The sequence below is a fragment of the Psammomys obesus genome, unplaced genomic scaffold (genome assembly GCF_907164565.1).
Source record: "Psammomys obesus unplaced genomic scaffold, mPsaObe1.curated_primary_1811, whole genome shotgun sequence".
Lineage (NCBI taxonomy): Eukaryota > Metazoa > Chordata > Mammalia > Rodentia > Muridae > Psammomys > Psammomys obesus.
Window position 1 is genome coordinate 808,927 of NW_026587032.1, and position 21,180 is coordinate 830,106.

Sequence of the window (21,180 nt, forward strand, 5' to 3'; positions counted from 1 at the left end):
GCAATGGAAGTGTCTTTTGTCTTTGTGGTGTCAGGAATACCATCACGTGCTCATTGGCGAGGTGAGCCAGGCGCCTTGGTGGGGACAGGGATGCTCCCTAGACACAACAGGGCAGGACAGGCAATTGCACAGTTTCTGGCTGGGACGAGGCCAGATGGGTGCTTTCAGGCCTCTCTCTTCAAAGCTGTTTCATTCTAGCGACCTATCACAGCCTTCTGAGAGCTGGCCCATACAACATGGCCTGTTTAGGTTCGGCCTGACTGTCCTGGATCCCCAGGAATGGCTTCACAGGTCTCACACACAGGGCCGAGGTTACCCAAAGAATGTATCTTCTGCTTGTCTCTGAAACCAGCGCTAGCAATTGGGAGACAGGCAGATCTTAGTTCAAAGCCAGCCTGGTCTACACAGTGAGACACTGTCTCAAAACAAAACAAAACAAAACAAAACAGAAAGAGTATTAGGCAAGTATGTATGGTGAAGAATGCTTGTAATCCCAGCGCATGAGTTTTTGACCAACCTGGTCTACATAATGAATTTGTGGCCACCTTGAACCAAACGAGACCTTGCCTTTAAAAACAAAGAAAACTTTTGAAATCAAATAAGCAGGGTGTATTAGGTCAGGTGTTCCAGGCCACCTGGGCTAAAGTGACACCTTTCCTCACACCCTAAGATTAAAAAAAAAAATTCCAGTATCAGTGGAGTAGGAAGGTCCAAGTCCCGAATCCCTGGTCGGCAAACAAAAACCTCACTTCTTTGGGTTATTGGGAGATTAAAGATGGTCAGGTTGAGGTGAATCCTTTAGGTGAACCCCCCCCCCCCCAACCGGTTTTGCGGTTTGTTGTTTCCAGGCTTTTCGTGACTGGGGTCTTTCAAGCATTTTAAGACAGCTCCTGCCTGAAAGGCCCTTCGGGGTCGCGACGGTACCTCAGCCGGCGTCCGCCCCGAAAGAGAGCACGGCGCTCTGGAGGACAGAGGAGTAAGGCGGAAGCTCCTCTCCTACCTAGCGGTCTCTCCACCCGTCGCCCGTCCGCATCTGTCCCGTAGACCCCCGAGGGAGGCGCTTAGGGCCTGGCCCGCCACCCTCCGCCCGCCACCCGTCAGACAGGCGATCTCAACGGCCAGCCCGGCCGGCTGTGTGACGTCACGAGCTCGGGGTCCTCGTCGCCCGCGTCCCGCTCTTATAAGAGCCGACGCCGCGCGGCGCTGCTGTAGTGGCCTTGTCCTCGGTGTTGCTCTCGCTGTGTGAACGCCGCCCGTCCGCCTCGGGCCTGCGGTCTTGAGACCGAGCACCGTGAGTAGCCGCCCGCGAGCCGGACCGGGCCGTGGTCCCTCGAGGGACGGAGGGAGGGAGGAGCGGGCGGGAGCCCGGCGGAGGCTGTGGCCTGCACGAGGCGGAGGCGGCGGCCACGGCGGCCACTCGGGCTGGCGTACCCTGGAGCGCCATGGGGCCCGTTGCCGACCCCGGATGCGCGAGTCGGCCGAGGCAGGCCTCCCGGGGCCGCGCATCCTCTCGGCGCTCTCCTGGCTAGTGGGAGCCGAGCCCTGTGGCGGGCCTGTCCGTCCGCGGGCGGCGCCAGTCAGGCCCGAACGCGGCTGCAAGGCCCAGGCTTCGGCCCGGGCCTGCCCCAGCGACAGGCCGGCTGCCCCGCGCTCCGGGGCGGGTGGGCGGCGGGGCTTTGAGTAGGGGCTCTGGCCGCCCAGGTGGTGGCGATCGTTGCCACTCGATTCTTGGCTCCTTCTTTTTCTCATGTATCTGGCGTCACTGGCTCCTGATTGATTGGTCTTGTTTATTCTACCATAGAAACTGCAGGTAACAGACCCTCGACATTTCTTTGCGTTGTTTTGATACGTCCTGCAGTCTCTTCTGAAAACTTAACTGCTAGTAATAGACCCTGTCGTCTGAGGTGTGTGACTTAGGAGCCCTTGACGCTAAAACTTGAGGTTGTTTGAGTTTTTTTGTTTGTTTGTTTCCAAGGGATGGTGTTAACACCTGTCTTTTGGCTCGCTTTCTAGTGGAGTCCCCAGGTTTGGAGACTTGGCGGTTTTTCATCACAATGTCACAGAATGTGCCTGTGGCATAGAACAATGCAGTCTCTTCCAAGAGTCAGAATTTCGAGTCACCTGAAGCAGGCTTGTTTCTAAAGTCTGGTGTAATAGAATTCTCGTTATTCCAGCCTTGGATGGTGGTTTAATTTCCAAGTCCAGGAACTTAAGAGAACTGAAGAGGGTTTCTTTTGAAAAGCATATCAAATCGAAATCTCATGCATTATTACTTAAAAAAATTTGCTCTTAATGCCAACACAACAACAAAAGTTAGGTCTAGGATTACTGAGTGCATTGAATTACAGATTAACCGATTGCCTCCCTGTTATTTAATAAGATCCTGGCTCTTTTAACCAGTAACCTAATACCTAAATTTGACTATGACTAAGCACATCTTTATTTATTGTGGATTATTTCAAGGAAATATGGAATGGTCTTTTAAAGTGGTTTTTATCAACTACAAAGTTAGACTTGTTCTTGAGTGTTTATTACAGTACTAGGGACTATAAAAAGAACATAGTGTTTTGCTGTTAAAAATTGGCCTTTATTTTATTGTTAACTTTTATTGATGCCTTATCATAGTTGGGGGGGGCTACTGTTCTGAGCTCAGTTCTGCATTATTGGCAGGCACTGAGAAACATGGAGGAGCAGACAGGTTTGTGAGTTGAAAAGCGAAATCGGATTGCCTCCAACCGTGGAATGAATGAGCTGCATATTTCAGTGGATGATGGTAAAACAGCCTTACCTCCACCGCCCCTTTCTCACAGCTTAGTTACTTGAGGAAAGGTAACAAGTGTTTCAGGAAGGCTGAAAGACTGTTTTAGGAGATGTGCTGACTCTAAAATGGATGCAGTCAGTGGTTATTTTAAATGCCAAACCCTCTACTTTTTTTTTAAGATTTATTATTTATACAACATTCTACCTGCACACCAGATCTTACTATATAGATGGTTGTGAGCCACCATGTGGTTGCTGGGAATTGAACTAAGGACCTTTGGAAGAACAGAGCCATCTCTCAGAGCCATTTCTCCAGCCCCAAACCCTATACTTTTGTGAAAGTTTGCATTATTAACAACCCAGATCCAGAAAGCTTCAGAAGTACCTTAAGTTAGTAGATAGTAACATTGAACTCTTCTGTCTACCTCAGAAGTTACATGTGAGGCAGTTTGTGGCGCACACCTTTAGTCCCAGCACTGCAGGCAGAGGTAGGTGGATCTCTGAGTTCAAGACTAACCCTGGCTACAGAGCAAGTTCCAGGACAACCAGGGCTACACAGAGGAACCCTGCCTTGAAAAACTACCAGATAGATAGAGGTATGGGGGGGGGGGGGCATGCACATTTTAAAGAGGTCTTGAATTAATCCTCTTGGAGGAATGAGGGAGAAGTCTGAAATAAGAAAATGCTGGCTTAGAGCTTTTATTATTAGATTTGTTTTTGTTTGGTTTTGTTTTTTCCTTAAATTCAAGTCATGTTAGGACTTAGTTGCTTAATTTTTAAAATATATTATTATATATGTTTTCCTAATGTCTCATAGTTTGTCTGAGTTAATGGGGTTTCTGGCTTTTGGGGTTGTTGTTCAATTTTTGAGACAGGGTCTTAAGAAACCCAGGCTAGCCTTAAATTTTCTATGTGTCAAGAAGATGGCCTTGAACCCCAATCCTGCTTCTTGACAAAATGCTGGGATTATGGCATGTACTTATGTCCTGGTTCACCTTTTGGGCAGGGTGAGAAGACAGTGTTATAGATTGAACTTGGTTACACTAATGAGCGAAATATCCAACCTCTTGTATTTAATTTTGAAGCATGCTCTTATTAAGTTCCTCAAAGGCTGTCTTAAACTCATTATGTACTCATTTATGATCTTCAGCCTTCCAAAAATTGGGCACTATTAGGACTAGTTTCTCTATAGCCCTGGCTGTCCAGGAACTCACTTTGTAGACTAGGCTGGCCTTGAACTCAGAGATCTGCTTGTCTCTGCCTCCTGAGTGCTGGGATTAAAGGTATATGCCACCACCACCATCCTGGCCATTTTAGATTTATTTATATATATTTGAGACAGTTTCTCCTGGAACTTAGGCTGGATTTGAACTTGGCTGTGCGCCTGATGTGTGAATTCCTGCCTCTCAGGTACTGGGCTTATAGGCATGTGCCATCGTGACTTAAATGCATTTTGTTGTTTTGCTTTTCTTTTTTGAGACAAAGGTCTCTATGTAGCCCTGGCTGTTGTGGAACTAGCTATTTAGACCAACCTGGCCTCCAACCCACAGAGATCTGTCTGCCTGTGCCTCCTGAGTATTAGGATTAAAGACATAAAACACCGCTCCTAGCTTTAAAAGCCTTTTTGTTTTGTGTTTTGTTTGTTTTCTCTTTGTAGCCTTGGCTGGCCTGGAACTAACAGAGAGAGGTCCACCTGCCTCTGCCTTCTGAGTGCTGGGATTAAAGGCATGGGTCACCATTGCTGGCTTAAATGCATTTTTGAAGCAGGTATTTTTGTAGGGACTTAGAAGATCTCAAACTTGGACACCTGAACAATAGGTAATGAAAATTTTAAAAGGACTCTTCTAAATTTGAGCTCCTTACAGGTTTTAGGGATCATATTGACATCTGTTTATATGTCTTTTAAGTAATTGTGTGTTGTCTTGTTTTTCTTTAGATATAAATTAGCACATCCTGGTCTTTTTTTTGTAGTCGATTACTTGTTTCCCAATAGTAGATTTCATAGTATGAAATTTACTTTTATTTGATAACAAGCTTTGTTTATTTTGGACTGACTTCTCTCAGGTTTGTAGGTAGTTATTTGTGGCAGTTAATTTTTCAGATTGAGAAGTTATTATTCCACGGGTGCATAAAGGAGTATGGAAAGCACATATCTTAAAATTTTTTGAGGGGCTAGCAAATGGCTCAGCTGCCAAGCCTGATGACCCAAATTTGATTCCAGTAACCCACACAGTAGAGGGAAAGCTGCCTCCTGTAACTTCTTCTCTGACCTCCACATTCCACTTGTGCTAAGGTATATGCACACCTACACACATTCTAAAAGTAAATGTCAGAAATATAGATAGCTCTTAATACAGTTGTAAATGTAGTACTGCCTTTAAGTGGACCTTTAAGGCTGATGTTTAAAGGAACTGGACTTGGAAATAAGTTTTTTTTTTTTTAATAACAATTATACGCTTGTTGTGAAGAACTTAGAACTATACAGTAACTTAATTTTCTGACAGACTAGTCTTGTAATGTCTTGTAAAAGATAAATGTCTTGTAAAAGAAATAAATAGCTCTTAAATTCCTATTTGTTAGATGCCTTCGATAAAGTTGCAGAGTTCTGATGGAGAGATATTTGAAGTTGATGTAGAAATTGCCAAACAATCTGTGACCATCAAGACCATGCTGGAAGGTAAGTTTATGAAATCTTGGTGTGGAGAAAGGGGTTGTTTAATTTAGGATAGGATCGTGTAAATTCCAAGTATTAGGTTTACTTGAGCCAGTCTGTTACAAGCTTGAGAGTGAAGAAGGTAATTTTCTTCTGCATTGTGTGAATGAAACTATAAGCTATTAAAGTGTTGGGTTTTTTTGTTTTTAAGATTTGCTAGGCAGCTGAGTGCAGTGGTGCATGCCTGTAGTCCCAGCACTCAGGGCTCAGAGGCAGGCACATCTCTGAGTTTGAGGCCAGCCTGGTCTACAAAGTTTGGGACAGCCAGGGCTACACAAGAGATATCCTGTCTCAAAAAACAAAAACAAAACATGAACAATAAAAAAAGATTTGCTAGGTGTGGTAGCTCATAACTTTAATTCCAGCACTTAGCAGAGACACCGATCTCTGTGAGTTCAAGGCCTGCCAAGACTACATAGTTAGACCCTGTCTCACAAACAAACAAGATTATTGTGTGGGCAGCCATGTGGTGTCACACCAGATAGTGTATTTGAGAAGTCAGTTTTTCTCCTTTCGCCTCCTCTACCTCACCTTGTTGGGGTTGTAGCTCATGCTGCCCTGAAACTCTGGGTGAACAAAGTTGTTCTTAAATTCAGGGAGATCCACCTGTCTCTGCCTCCCAAGTGGTAGAATTAAAGGTGTGCTCACAATACCTGGCTACTTTGTTTTTTGTTTGTTTGTTTGTTTTGTTTTTTTACCTTTTTGTGTTTTAAAGTTTTTATTGTTAATGTGTGTGTTTAGTATATGCACATTCTTGCAAGTGCTTGTGAAGTCCAGAGTCATTGGATCCAGCTGGAGCTGGAGGTAACAGGTGCTTGTAAACTGCCCAATGTGGGATGCCAGGGACTAAACTGGGTCTGCTCCAAGAGCAGCAAGTGCTCTGTTGACCACTAAGCCATCTCCAGGCCCTACCTTTCACCCCCTTTTGAGGCAGGTACTCTCTTTTTCTCCCACTGTAATATACATCCTTGTCTCTGCTACAAAGAGTGCTGAGGGCCTGGAGAGATGGTTCAGTGGTTAAGAGCACTGTACTTTTCTAGAGGTCCTGAGTTATTCCCACAACAACATGGTGGCTCACAACCATCTATAGTGTGACCTGATGCCCTCTTCTGGCGTGCAGATGTACATGCATTAAAAAAGTGCTGAGCTTACAGCCACCACATCCAGCCTTGTTGACTCTGAGGCTCAAACTCTGCTCTTCTTTCATAGCAAGTACTTCTACTCACTGAGTCATCTTGCTGACCCTGATGTGACTTCCCATATCTATCAAACAGTCTTATCTATCACTTATTTTTTCTTTTTGTTCTTTTTTTTGTTTGTTTTTGTTTAGTTTTGAGACAGGGCTTCTCTGCAGTGCAGGCTGTCCTGGAACTCCCTCTGTAGACTTGCCTCTGATTTTCTGAGTGCTGGGATTAAAGGTACATGCCACCATGCCTGGCTGCAATAGTCCATTTCTGTTTCAAGTAAATTGGATTTACAATTTGATTTTTCCTGATAAAAACCAAAGTATTTGGAAGGGGGTTGTCTTGTGGTATGGAAGCCAAATAGAACTGCTTGCTTTATTGTAGAGTAATCTCATGGATTGAATGCTGTTGAAGAGTCTCTTAAAAAGTTTACACGTGAAGAATCTGCATTTCACTTTTTTTTTCCTGTTTGGCTGTTTTGCCTGCATGTATGTTGTACGCCACACCATGTTCATGTAGAGGCAAGAAGAGGGCATAAGACTCCTTGGGATTGGAGCTGCTGGATTTGGGAGCTGGGAACCAAACCTGGGTCCCCTGCAAGTGTTCCTAACCACTGAGCTGCCCTTGCATTTAAGTTTTATTATGTATCTCTCTGTATTGTACATTTATGCATACCTCAGGACAACTTTTGGGAGTTGGTTCTCTCCTGTTGTGAGTTCTGAGCATCATTGAATCAGGTGGTCAGGCTTGCAAGGCAAGCGCTTTTTACCCAAGATGTGTGTGTGTATGCATATATTGTATGTATGTTTATTTTTCGAGATGGGGTTTCTCTGTGTAGCCTTGACTGTCCTTGAACTTACAGAGATCTGCCTGCCTCTAGTCTCCCAGAGTGCTGGGATTACAGGCGTGCACTGCCATGCCCAGCTGATGTATTTATTTTTGAAACAAGCTTTTCTTTTTGTCTACTTGTTATCATGATGAAATTGCTGCAACACATTTGTGTGATTGAAAAAAGGTGAGATAAGATAATTGGTTCTGAACCTTTGAAAACTTACTAATTAATATTAAAATAGTGTGCATGGGAAACCTACACACTGGTGTTTAAACTTGATGGGAGAAATAACTTTGTAAGAATGTTCTCTATTACTTAGTCACAAGGTTTTACATAGGAATAGTTTGCAGCTTATAAACACTTGAAGGAGGCAAAGAGTGTCCAGGTGTAGTGGTTCATGTCCATAATGTTAGCACTTGGGAGGTTGAAGCAGGTCCCTGGAACAGGTTTGGGAGCTATAACCTGGTGAAAAGAAGGTGAGACTTGATCTTTTAACGAATTTAAAAAGTAGGAAGGTGCCAGATACTAAACAGAACCATCTCTCAGTATACTTAGTGCATTAATAAAAGTTGTATGTCAAATGATGCTGCAGGAGCATCCTGATTGGTATCAATCCATGTTTTAGAAATACTACAGTGTGTGGTACTAGTGAGACCGATTTTAAGTTTCATGATTTTGGGAAATCATGCTGGGACAAAGTTGACAGGATTATTAAGGAAAGTAAGTTAAGATAGTTATGGTGGTGTGTGCCAGTAATTAGAACACACAGGAAGATCAAAGCCAACTTGTGCTACGTTGAAAGTTTTAGGCCTTCCTGAGCCATGTGAGACCTGTCCTCTTAAAGAATTGAGGGGGGTTGAGAGATGTTTCAGTGGTTAAAGGCATTGACTGCTTCTCCTGAGGACCCATGTTCAGTTCCCAGCACCCACACAGTTCAGACTCACACAGCAGCTCAGTTCTCTGTAACTAATTTCAGGCCGTCCAGCAGCCTCTTTGGCCTCCATAGCACTGGGTATGCAGGTGATGCATGCACATAAGCAGACAAACACCCAGCCACACAAAATAAATAGATAGAATTTTTTAAAAATTGATATTTTTAGTAGGTTTCTAGATAGGATTGTAGTACTGTGTTTAGTAAAGATGAATTTGAGAGGATAGAGATAAAAAAGACTTCGAATTGTGTTGGAGATGCCTTCAAGGGAAGAAGACACATTTCTAGGTGACTCGAGTGCTTTCCAGATGCATAACTGATAGAGATACAGGGCTCTTCCCGTCCTGGAGGCTGAACACAGCTTGTGGAGAATTAGACAAGTGCTCTTCACCTGAGGTGCAGGACTTGCTATGCTAATTGCATGGGATAGATCTTCTGTGTGAGTGACTTTTTAAAATACAAGCTGGACACATTCTCTCTGGTAACTGGTGTTTTTCTTGAAATTTTGTATTCTGGTAATGAACATTGTAGATTCCGTCTAGTAAGACTGTAAACCCCTTGGTATGTCCTGAAGTCAAGTACCTGTTGAATGGCCATAATAAAGAGAAAGTGGTCCAAGTGTTTCTGGAAAGGTTGGTGAGTGACAGCAAACTTGCTCCCTGAATACTTGTTTTGTCAGCTGAAGTATTTACTTCATCTTAGCAGTTCTCTGATGTGCTGGTCTGTCTTGTGTTGCTTCAAAGAGGCATTTGCCAATTTTAAGAGCATTAGCTGCCTAGAAACTTGTGCAGACGTGCTTTAATTTTAACAGTAAGACTGATAGATAGCACTGGCTCAGGAATTCTTTCTGTATCCTTTGTGGTCTCAAAGCAGAATGGGTTCATCTTCTGAAGTACCTGTAGCTTATAGGAATCTAGCCTCCGGAGATCCGGAGCTCTTTGAATTTGGCATCTTACTGCTTTCTTTGTTTTGTATCTGCAGTGCCACTGGTTAGAGTTTCATGTGATTTTAAAAAACAAAATGAAACTTTTTAAACTGAGGATAATCAGAAGTGAAAATCTGTGTGCATGTGGATTGGCTTATTTGTTCAAGTGTTATCAGATACAGGTGTCTGTCAGAATTCCCTGAAACAGAATAGCTTAAAGGAATGTATTTTGTTTTTGTTTTCATATATGGTCCTAAAGAAAAAGCAGAGCATATCTAAATACTAGAGGAGCAATTCTTCGTAGCCATCAGGACCTTAATATTACTTAAGCCTTCTTTCAAATAGCTTTATATTTAAACAAAGGTAGTATTGTTGTCTTGCAATGTCAGCATCTCAATCACCCAAAGAGAAATTTTACAATATAGTCTCTTAACAGTATTTGTAGTGGTAGGGGAGGAATGTTTTTTTTTATATATGAAAATTGGGACTTTGTTTTTTTTTTTTTTTTTTTTTTTTTTTTTTTTTTTTGGTTCTCATCTAGACTTGCAGCACCTAAGGGTCAACCTTTGATTTCTCATTTTATTTATTTGACCTTCAGGACGTAGATATATTTTTTATGTACAGGTGTTTTGCCTGCATATATCTATGTGTACCCTGTGCATGCAGTCGCTACAGAGGCCAGAAGAAAACATTAGATTCTCCTCAAACTGGAGTTAAAGACTGTGTAAATTGATGGATAAGGGAAACCTTGTAAAGTGATTGATTATAGTTGTGTGGTGGCTAAGGACTATGGCAAAGAATCTCAGGCCAAGGATATCCCCAAAGAGTACTTCAAATGTAAGAAATGAACAAATAAAAATTTGGTTCGCTTAAGAAAATACAGGATTCACCTTTTCCAGATTGTTGCTCAGTTATCCATACTTGATGAAATCACTGACAGGTATATGTACCCATGCTTGACACCAAGCTAGAGTCATTTATATAAAAGGAATCTCAGTTGAGAAAATGTCCCTACAAGATTGGCCTGTGTGGCATTTTCTTGAATGATTGATGTAGGAAGGCCCAGCCCATTGTAGGTGGTCTCATCTACAGGCCTGGGCTGTATAAGAAAGCTAGCTGAGTGAAGCAGAGGAACAAGTCAGTAAGCAGTGGCTTCCATTTTAGTTCCTGCCTCCAGGTTCCTGTCCTGCTTCAGTTCCTGTCTTGGCGGGCTATAACCTAGAAGTATAAGGTGAAATAAATTCTTTCTAACTTGCTTTTGATACTTTATCACAGCAATAGAAATCCTTGTTAAGATAGTATGTTGTTACGGAGTTGAGAAATAATGCCTTCTCTCTCCTGGTTTTCTTAGATTTGGGAATGGATGATGAGGGAGATGATGATCCTGTTCCTTTACCAAATGTTAATGCAGCAATTCTAAAAAAGGTAAGTGATTATTTTGTTTTTGTTTTTCTTATATTGGTACTGGGAATTGAATTTAGGGTCATGTTTAACATATGTTCTAGGGGCTGAAGAGGTGGCTCAGTGGTTAAGAGCACTGTCTGTTCTTTCAAAGGACCGGGGTTCAATTCCCAGCACTCACATGGCAGCTCAAAACTGTCTGTCACTCCTGTTCCACTCTCACAGAGACATATATTCAGTCAAAGCACCAATGTACATGAAATAAAAATAAATTATTAAAAAAAATATATACACACACACACACACATATATATATATATATATATGTGTGTGTGTGTGTGTTCTATTACCAGCTGAGCCCTAGTCCAGGTACGGTCCTTGGGATGGATTATTTTGTCCTTTTTTTGCGGGGGGTGGGGGGGGCTCTTACTTCTTTTTGTTTGTTTTCAAGACGGGTTTTCTCTGTGTAGCCCTGGCTGTCCTGGAACTTGCTCTGCAGACCAGGCTGGCCTCAAATTCAGAGAGTCCCCTGCCTCTGCTTTCCAAGTGCTGATATTAAAGGTGTACACTATAACCTCCTGGCCTGGTGCTTTTTATTTTCTTTTTTAATGGGGCCCTTGCTTAATAGCCCAGGCTGGCCTTGAACTTAGAAGCAATCCTACTGCTGCCTTGTGGGTGCTAGAATTGTAGGCATGTGCCATCATATCGGTCTAGACTTCATAATGAACTTAGATTTTACTCTTTCCATTGTTTGTGAAAATTAGTAATTTTTTTGTGTGTGTGATATGTGCATACATGTGTTTTGGATATATACCTGAAGACAGAGGAAGACATTAGGTTTCCTGATATATTACTGTTTCCTGAATCTAGAGCTAGACTGGCAATCAGCAAGCTCTCCCTGGCACTACCAGTACTAGGAGTTGCAAAGTGCATGCTGTCTCAACTTTTTTATATAGATACTAAAGATACAAAATGGGGTCCTAATGTTTGTTCAGCAAGTGCTTTTACTGACTGAACTATCTTACCAGCCCTGGATTTTGTGTGTGTTTGTGATATTTGTGTGTGTACATGATAACTAAATTTCTTAAAACTTTTACTCAACATTTTGTTAGACCACCTTTAATTAGTTCTTACCCAGTGTAGGCTTGATGCCCCCAGCATTGAACTCAAAGTCTTGTAACAGAATGCCAGAAGAATTTGTTGTTGTAGGTCATTCAGTGGTGCACCCACCACAAGGATGACCCTCCTCCTCCTGAGGATGATGAGAACAAAGAAAAACGAACAGATGATATTCCTGTTTGGGACCAAGAATTCCTGAAAGTTGACCAAGGAACACTTTTTGAACTTATTCTGGTATGTTATTGTATAAGGTAGTTCTATTGCAGAGCCTTCACCATTTAAAGGGTTGAATTTGCTAGATGCATTGATCTTCAACTGTGGATATTTATTCTCTGGACTCATATGCAATGTTACATACATTAGTGGTTACATTAAATGTAAATGGTCCAAGCACTTTTAAGAGGTAGAAATAATCAGGTCAGATAAAGCAGAACTTTTTTTTGCTGCTCCTGTGAAATGAACTTTAAGTAAACAGACATAATTAGAATTAAAGGTGGAAAAGAGTATGCTAATACAAATCAAGAGATAGTTGGAATGGTGGTTATATTTTGGAGTTAAGGGTGGCTATTTCATAACAATAAGGGGATTGATTCATTAAGAGTACATAGTCATAGACATCTACCTAGAAGCAGAACTTCAAAAAGTGAATAAAGTAGGGAAACACAAAGGTCAATACAGAATTGTTCAGTCATAGTTAGAAACCTCAGTTTTGTTGTTCCTTAATTATAACAAGTGGTAGAAAAGCAGTTCAGGAACACTGTTGAACTGCTTGTCTTAATTTACATGTAGGACATTACATTTAATTACAGCCATATACATTTTCATCAAGATAGACCAAGTTCTGGCCATAAAAGTCTCAGATTTAAATGTATTCAAGTTACACAAAATGTGTTCTCTGACCTCAGTGATAGAAGCATATAAAATGTCTGAAGCTGGATGTGGTAGTACATACCTTTCATCCCAGAATATAGGGGGCAGAGACAGGATGAGCTCTGGGTTTGAGGACAGCCTGGTCTACATAGCAAGTTTTAGGACATTTAGGACAACATAGTGAAAGCTTGGCTCAAAATAATATCTGAAAAAAAATATGGCAAATATTTGAAAATTTAGTAATTTGGTAGTAATCTATAAGCCAAAGGGAAAAATTTTAAAAGTATGTATTTGTTATGAGTGTTCTGTCTTTACACATACCAGAAGAGAAAATCAGATCCCATGATAGATGGTTGTGAGCCACCTTGTAGTTGCTGGGAATTGAACTCAGGACCCCTGGAAGAGCAGTCAGTGCTCTTAACCGCTGAGTCATCTTTCCAGCCCCGCCAAAGAAAAATTTTAAATTAGTATTTTTAACTGAATTGAGGTAAAACACTTAAAATCTGGGATAAAGGTAAAGCAGAATATGAGGAAGATTAGTGAAAGTTGAAGATACATTGAAAATAATCAGTATTAAAGGACAGAGAATTTCATAGAGATCAAAGATGAATCATTTTAAGCTCAATTTGATGTAAATTGTTAATCACTCATTCAGTACACATGACTAAAATAAGCTATCATTTACAGGCTGCAAACTACTTAGACATCAAAGGTTTGCTTGATGTTACATGCAAGACCGTGGCCAATATGATTAAGGGGAAAACTCCTGAGGAAATTCGTAAAACCTTCAATATCAAAAATGACTTTACTGAAGAGGAGGAGGCCCAGGTAGGTACCATACAGCCAGTTGATTACTTTTTAAAAAGAAACTGGAACCCAGTTCCATGACTAGAAAAAAGACCCATCATGAAGCCTTGGGCTAGTGCTACAGCTTATTAGTGCAGTTACCTAGGATGCATTTTAAAATGCCTTGATACCAGCCGGGGTGGTGGCACATGCCTTTTATCCCAGCACTTGGGAGGCTGAGGCAGGCTGTGTTTGAGTTCCAGGGCTACACAGAGGAATCCTGTCTCAGAAAACAAACAATAAAACCCCAGTAACAACAAAAGTCTTGATATAGAGGGAACGGATAGTATACATCTCTGTCTCCTATACTTTTGGTCTGTGTCTGGATCTAAAGCACTTAGATGATACTGTTCTTGAAGACTTTGCTTATTTTGTGTGTGTGTGTGAGCATGGTGGTCAGAAGAGGGCGTCGGGTTCCCTGGAGTTGGAGTTGCAGGTGGTTGTGGGGGGGTGGGGGGAGTGGGATAGGAATTACACAAGCCCTCCAGGGTAACAGTGAGCAGTCTTGACTTCCGGGACATGCCCAGTCTGATACTGCTACAAGCATAAAGTAAGTTGGATTTTGAGCTAACGGGGGTTCTTCATTTTCAAATTTTAATTTTTTTACTTGGGACATTTATACTAAATAAGTACTTGGCTTTAGAAATAGGGGCCTGATAACACAAGAGTGGATGAGTTGGGTTTGCTTGCCAGCTTGGAGAATGGAACTACAGCTCTCCATTGTACCTGCTATTTGATGATTTACAAAGTCACCAAGTCTACTCTTAACATAGTATTTTCCCAGTTTTTCATTACAGGGTACTGATACATAGTATACATAGTACTTGGCCATCTCAGAAAAGAGCACTCAAAGTACTTCCTTGTCTGTCTCTTCTAGGTACGCAAAGAGAACCAGTGGTGTGAAGAGAAGTGAAATGCTGTGCCTGACATTGTAACACTAGAAGGTTGTTCCAAATGCTAGTTGCACTGCTCTGTTTATAGTTGTTAATATTAGAGAACAGTAGACGAATGCAGCCTTGTCCTTACTGCATGTGTAGTTCCCGTACAGATCAGACCTGTGGCTGAGTTTCTTCTATGAGCAGAAGTTACTTCCTACCCCCCCCCCCCCATTACTCTGAATAAAACTGAACTATGGGTTTTCTGTGGAAAGTGGCATTTTGGGTTTTCCCTCATTCTGTAAAGCGATTTCTGTTCACTGTCCAGTTAACTTCAGTAAGCCTTTCAAAGTTGGCATTGTAAATAAAACAACTTGAGAATTATTCTGAAATAGAATTAACAAAACATGATCTTTATTCATGAGTCATAATCTGGAACAGGCAACCTGAAGTTAATGTTGGGAGTGGGGTTAGGATGTCTTCCTACCTCTTTGCTGCTGGTAAGCTTGTGTGCAACCGGGCCCTACTAATTGGATCTGAGGTCTTTTGTCCTTTTTTTTTTAATTTTAAATCTTCAGCTTTGAATATGTTGCGTAGAGATTCAGTTTACTACCCGGTTTGGGGGTGGGGGAATGTAACTAGACAATTTGTTAGCTTTTCAATTAAAAAAGACAGTTACTTTATGTGGTATGTCATCTTTTATCATCAGATGTTACTAGATGAGGAAACACTACTTGCATGTAAAAAGTAATTTAACCTTTAACATTAAAGTGTATGGTGAAACTCAGAAAACAGCCATCCTAAGTGCAAGATGCCTTTCAATAAAAAGTAATACAATAGGTAGTATACAGTTGCTTTTGTGGATGTAAGTGTGTCTCTTCACTTAACAAATGAATTAAATTCAGTTATTTTTTAATTGAAGAGATTCTTGGGGGCGGTGGCGTGCTCCTTTAATTCCAGCACTTGGGAGGCAGAGGAGGTAGATCTCTTTGAGTTTCAAGATTGCTTGGTCTACAGAGCAAGTTCCAGGAGCCAGGGCTACACAATCACTTGTCTTTAAACAAACAAACACAAAACTCTTAAATTTAAAAAGTACATACGAAAATAAAGCAAATCATTATCTGGTGTTTTCTTTTAGAAAGCATTGCTTACTGAAACTATTTTTAAGAAATAATTTTCCCCATTGTGTTGGTTCAGTAGGGAAGGAAGGTTATAGTCCAGTGTTAGCTGGAGTGTTTTTCTTGCCAGTTACTGCTACAATAAACAATACATTTACCCAGCCCAGAAACACTGCGTGTTCAGGACAAACCCATCTTTGTAGAAGCTCTAGAATTAATATTATATATGGTGATTGTAAAACAGGTGTCCGTGCATTCCTGTGTAAGGCCGAGAAGTAAGAAACCCCATGAAGTAGGTGACTCAGGCGCAGAATGAGATTGAGGGGAAACACATAGCCTTGGTATTTCAACCCAGCATTTTTTTTATATGCCAGGAAAAGTACCCTACCAATGGAGTTACATTTTCCAGACAAGAGAACTTGTTCTTCATCAACCTTGAGGCTTAGAGAAATGCCTTTTGTCAATTGGTGATTGCCAGCTAGGATTGAAGAATGTCAAATTCTGCATCATAGAAAGTGCATAGCTGCCACCTACAACGCAGTGCAGTCCTGCAAACTCCTACGACAGTTGTCTGGCCTATCAGATTTTATGTGCCTCCTTCCCTGTTGGAGGCCTTGTGCATATTAGCTCTGCTAATGACCTGCATCCTCTTCAGTGCTTCTCAGAATTCTCCTCCTAGAAGAAAGTTACCTTCGAAGTACAATAGCATCTTCCTTCACAGATCTTTGATTTTAAAAAATTTTATAATTTTGTGTGTGCACAAATACATACGTTGAGGAATTCATGAAGGTCAGAGAAGGAAGCACAGAGAAACTTTTAAGAAAGCTCTGAAAAGACCCAAGGAAACTAGCATAGTCTTCATAACCACAGAGAAAAACCAGCTCAGTCTTATGTAATTCATTTGGGGTCTTAAATTCTTGACACATTTGCCTGGTAAGTAGGATGTGACATGGTCTTAGAGTTCTTGTCCCTTCTGTTTTCCTAGGATTAAGATGCAATGGAGCACAGAGTGTAAAGTGCCATCCTATTTCTATTAGGCTAGGCCTTCCTATTCCTGCTCATTGTTTATCAAACAGAGATAGAGGTTTGTCTCGGGCTTCCACAGCCTAAAGGAACTTGAGATATATCTCAGAAGAGTCCAGTCACTGAGCTTGGCAAAGAGAGAAACTTAAGCCTTCAAATTAGGAGACATAGGAAGGCCTTGGTAGCTTGCTGCACTCAGCTTTCATTATATCCATCCAGCACAGAATGGGAAGCAGCTGCAGCACAGGGAAAAGTTAAGATAATGTCTTTCAGAGAATCCTAAGTATATGCCAGTTGTTTTGGAATGGGTCAGATGGGCCTAGGGGAATATCCTGTTCTCTAATGTCTAAGAAAATTGGGAGGGTTCTTGGCTCCCTGTGTGACGAGTCACAAAGTTGAATTAGGTTTCCATTCTCGGGTCCTTAAGACTTCCTCAGGTCTCAGGAATGTAGTGCTGTGATTTGGGAGGATTCAAATTTGGTTTTTGGTTGCTTTGATTCTAAGTGTTGCCAATGTGCCCTCCCTAACACACACACAGGCGCTGCACTCCATAAAGAGTGTATTGTTCATGTACCCAGTGTACGTAAGAGGACACACAAGATCAGACAGAAAAACCCCAACTTGCACTTGGTAAGAATGAAGGTACTAGGCCCACAGCCAGAGCAGATTTCTTTAAAATAGGACAAGATTTCCAAAGACTGCCTGGTCATCTTTAGAAAGAGGTCTAAGCCAGTGGCCTGTATAAATACTTCGGGGATGTAAATCCAAAGAATATTCAGGGACAGTGGCAATGCAGGATAATAGTCTGGTGGCTGTCCTTAAATATTCATTATCCAGTGGCTGACCTAAGGTGGCATGATGTTCATACTATTTACATCCACGATAGAGCTCTAAAAGTTAGCACAGTATACTTTAAACATGGTGGATAGCATGCAAAATAATCATTCTGACTTCACAGGTCTTACACAAAACTGGGAAAAAGTGCCTTAACAGTTGGTCCTTGTGAAAACAGTGTGTGTAGGACTTGTGTGACATTAAATTTTAAGACTGAATTGCTTTTCTTTGAAGTACAGAGTGTCTTGTCTTTTCTCTGCCCTTAAAGGGAAGTAGATCTTGAATACATTTTAGGTTGGACTGTCCAGTGTCTGGATGGCAACTGCCACTAATTGGTGTACAAAGGTACTAGGGAGTAGGCTGGCTTCCCTTGAATGCTGTGTCCAAGGATTAAGAGCAGAGCTTGGAAAGTGAGCTCAGCTATGGTGATCAGGACCAAGCCCCAGTAGGAGATAGACTGATTTTTTTTTTTTTGTTTTTTGCAGTTTGTCTTGTCATCTTTGTACATGTTAAGGAATACACTCTAGGTTTTGTGACAGAAGAAAAGGAACATTAAGTGTAGGCACTGTTAATTGAAACAGCTTATTACTCAGTCAGGCTTTGAAAAACCCAGTAAAAAGAATCTTTATTCTCATGTTTAAAAAAGTTTTTCTATGATAATGCATTAACAATACAAAAATATTTTGGATACTACATCATTTTTGTTTTTCCTTTTGAGATAAGGTCTCTATGTAGCCACCTGCCTCTGCCTCCCAAGTGCTGGGATTAGAGGTGTGCACCACCGCACTTTTGGCCATTTTTTCCCCCCAAGACTTGTAACACTACACTATAAACGTAATCTTTGGGTTGAGAAACCAGTGGCTAAAGTAGGGACTAAAGGCTTTTTTTTTTTTTTTTTTTCCTTTTTGAGGTGTGTGGAATACATGGATAGCCCCTTTCTTTGGATTCAGGCTATATACAGTGAGGAGAATGCAAAAAACGAAACAAACCAAAAAAAAAAAAAAAAAAAACCAGTTAAAACAGTTTTTCAAGGCTCAGGGTTAAGTTTGGCTCAAAAAGGGTTTCTAGAATGTGGCAATGAACCATGTCCACCACAAGAGGTTTTATGGGCTCCTTGCTTTAGTAGTTAACAGATCTCTTCCTTCCTGCAGCCCCATAGAGAAACTGAAGCAGGCCAGTTCTAAATGCTGAAAGACGGGCTCTGGCTGTTGGGAGATTTGAGATTTGCCCTCTCACAGCTGCCCAGCAGCTGACTCAGATGAGCTGGAAATGGAACTGGGAAGAGCCTGATGGGGAAGGGTGCACCCTGGATTTAGGCCAGCTTCAGTTTACTGACTGCAGTTTCTAACGCTGGTGAGTTCTTACAAAAGATTTCCAAGTGATTCTAATGAAAACTGACTACTGCCCACCAGCAGGTAGGTCAGTGTTATGTTGTTGCCAAGGTTGGAAGGCCTTAACATAACCTATCCTACTTCCTCCTTCTCTTGCAAGCTCCTGAGAACACAGTAAGAAGCTTCCTCTGGCCCAACTTAAGAACAGCAGCTGTTTTTTGTAAACAGAGCTTCTCAGTTTCCTTAAGAGAGAAGCATTATTATTTAGACTTTTGTGGCTGGTCAACCACGGAGTCATCTTGTGTGACAAACCAGGTATTCTTGGTCCAAAAGATACTGGCATGGGGAAGGTGTGGCAGAGGGCAAGAGAAGCATTTGTAGGGAAAACTGAACTCAGTCCAGCCCATCTGACCTGCAGCAAAAACAACCCACAAAGACAGTAAAGATATCCAGCCAGCAATGATAAAGAGATGTGGTTGCCATAGGCACCAGGATGCCCTTAGTAAGATGATACAGCTACACAGATCTCATCCCCACCACTTGAATTGATGGCCTCTGGTTCGAGGAGCAGTGCAGCCTTTGAAATCTTCACCACCTTAAGAGGACTCCTAGCTGGTTCCATGTGCCGCCTCTTGAGTTAGGGGTGAGACCCTGGAGCAAGCCAGGTGTTGTGTGTCTGGCAAGCAAAGCTAGCTAGGCTGCCTGTCTCTGAGATTCCTGTTGCTGTACTTGTGTATTCTGGAGGGTGCTGAGGGGGATCTTTGGGGACTCAGAGGCTGGAAGAGTGAGAGCTGCAGAGTGACCTGAGAATGTTGGTGCTGGCTCCACTGCGCTAGCAAGCAGTTCCGTGGGGAAAGGGGGCAGCAGAAGATAAGAGGGTGAGTCCTGGGGAGCTGGGGACCGGGGACAGCCTAGAGCACTGTCATCGGAAGGAACGGGGCTGGGGCAGCGGCCTTCTCCGGGTAAGTACCGAATGCATTTCTTTTTCCTCCTAGGAATAGTGAAGAGAATTATCTGTAAACAGAGGGTGAATCCATAGTCACACACCACAACCAGAAAATGACTTGTCTTTGAATAGCCTGGCTAACCATAACCATTTTGTCCCCTCTCTTCAAGGCCAGGGAAACTATGCCCATTCTTTCAGCTCCACCTGGCCCGGACCTAGGACAAATGCAGTTACACAGAACAGCCACAAGGTGGCAAAAGGAACCTTTTGTGGGTAGGCCTGTGGACTGCCTCCTGTTTCCAGGAGAACCATCTCTTAGTTTGGGTCTTTTGAGCTACTGTTCCATGTATATTTGTAGGGATTAGATAGGCAGTAAGGCAAGGGACTGTGATGCTTGTAAGCAGTCTTAGTTCTCACACCAGGCTAGTGAAAGAAGAAATGCGCTCTGGGGGGCAGTTTGTCTTTTGCTGTTTTTCACATGGGGTCTCCCAAAGTGGTGCTGGTTGGCTCGCCTCAACCTCCTGAGTGCTGGGTTACAGGTGTACACCTGTCCCCAGCCAGCACAAATGGATGGAATAGGACCTCTTTTAAGCATGGTGTCTCCATTTCCTACTGTGAGCACACCACACACAGAATTTATTTTAAAGAAATGAAGAGCTGGGTATGGTGGCACAAGCCTTTAATCCCAGCACTTGTGAAGCAGAGGCAGGTGGATCTCTGAGTTTGAGGCCAGCCTGATTTACAAATTGAGTCCAGGACAGCCAGAGTTACACAGAAAATCTCTGTCTCAAAAAAACAAAACAAACCGAAAATATGGAGTTTGTGGACCTTAATCACTTCAGGGCTAGGAGCAGAGGCTCAGGCCACCTAAATGTGTAACAGATTTGTTCTCTGAGGACCTGGTAAACATGGCTGGTTACTAGAGCCACCTTTGCTTATGCCTTTCTCTCTCTCTAGAACACTATTTCTCCCTCTCTACTTGTCCCACCTGGACCAGTCATCTCTATAAGCTGTGCCCAATGTTCACTCATATTCTTAGAAGGGTGTGGGTTCCCTTCTCTACAGGGCTTGGTGGGGGACTGAGGGACCAAAGGAGGGGCTGCAGACCCGGCAGAACATGTGCAATAAGGGAAGCAGCTTGAAGCAAAGGGAGAATGATGGTGGGGACAAACCCACCTGCACGGACCACACCAATCCGTCTGCTGGTTGAGGCCAAAGCGAGCACGACATTTCTTAGGCGAGCCAGGGTCTGCTCACAGCCATGCCAGAGGGGCAGAACAGGGCAGAGGGCGAGCAGGCAGGCAGCAGGGCAGGACAGGGCCCAGAGAGAAGAGGTAATATCAGTGTTAGCCAGTTGTAGACACCCCATAGCCCCCACAGGCAGAATGGACCTCTCCATGGCATAGCCAGCCCCAGGGGAAGCCTTAGGACCCAGAGCAAGGTATGAGAAAAGGCAGTCACCCAGCTGGGTA

General features: G+C 42.5%; 2 protein-coding genes across 5 annotated transcripts in view; one reads left to right on the top strand and one right to left on the bottom strand.

The window, feature by feature from the left end:
• Nucleotides 1-1,177: 1,177 nt before the first annotated feature.
• On the top strand, nt 1,178-15,139 carry Skp1 (S-phase kinase associated protein 1). Of its 2 annotated transcripts, XM_055602848.1 has the most exons (7): nt 1,178-1,291; nt 2,671-2,773; nt 5,341-5,437; nt 10,697-10,770; nt 11,956-12,099; nt 13,423-13,563; nt 14,459-15,139. In XM_055602848.1, exons 2-7 carry the CDS (start codon nt 2,747-2,749, stop codon nt 14,492-14,494), a joined length of 519 nt encoding a protein of 172 aa, XP_055458823.1. In that variant the 5' UTR covers nt 1,178-1,291; nt 2,671-2,746; the 3' UTR covers nt 14,495-15,139. The 2 variants fall into 2 exon arrangements, with proteins under 2 accessions (XP_055458823.1, XP_055458824.1); XM_055602849.1 differs by lacking the exon at nt 2,671-2,773.
• A 4,461-nt stretch (nt 15,140-19,600) lies between these two features.
• Tcf7 (transcription factor 7) overlaps nt 19,601-21,180 on the bottom strand; it is a 28,568-nt gene continuing 26,988 nt past the window's right edge. For 2 of the 3 annotated variants that reach the window (XM_055602852.1, XM_055602850.1), the window contains one exon: nt 19,601-19,753. In XM_055602852.1, the coding sequence (XP_055458827.1) occupies nt 19,674-19,753 (80 nt within the window). In that variant the 3' untranslated portion in view covers nt 19,601-19,673. Of the gene's footprint in view, nt 19,777-21,180 lie in introns of all 3 variants that reach the window. The other variant, XM_055602851.1, reaches the window with a different exon arrangement.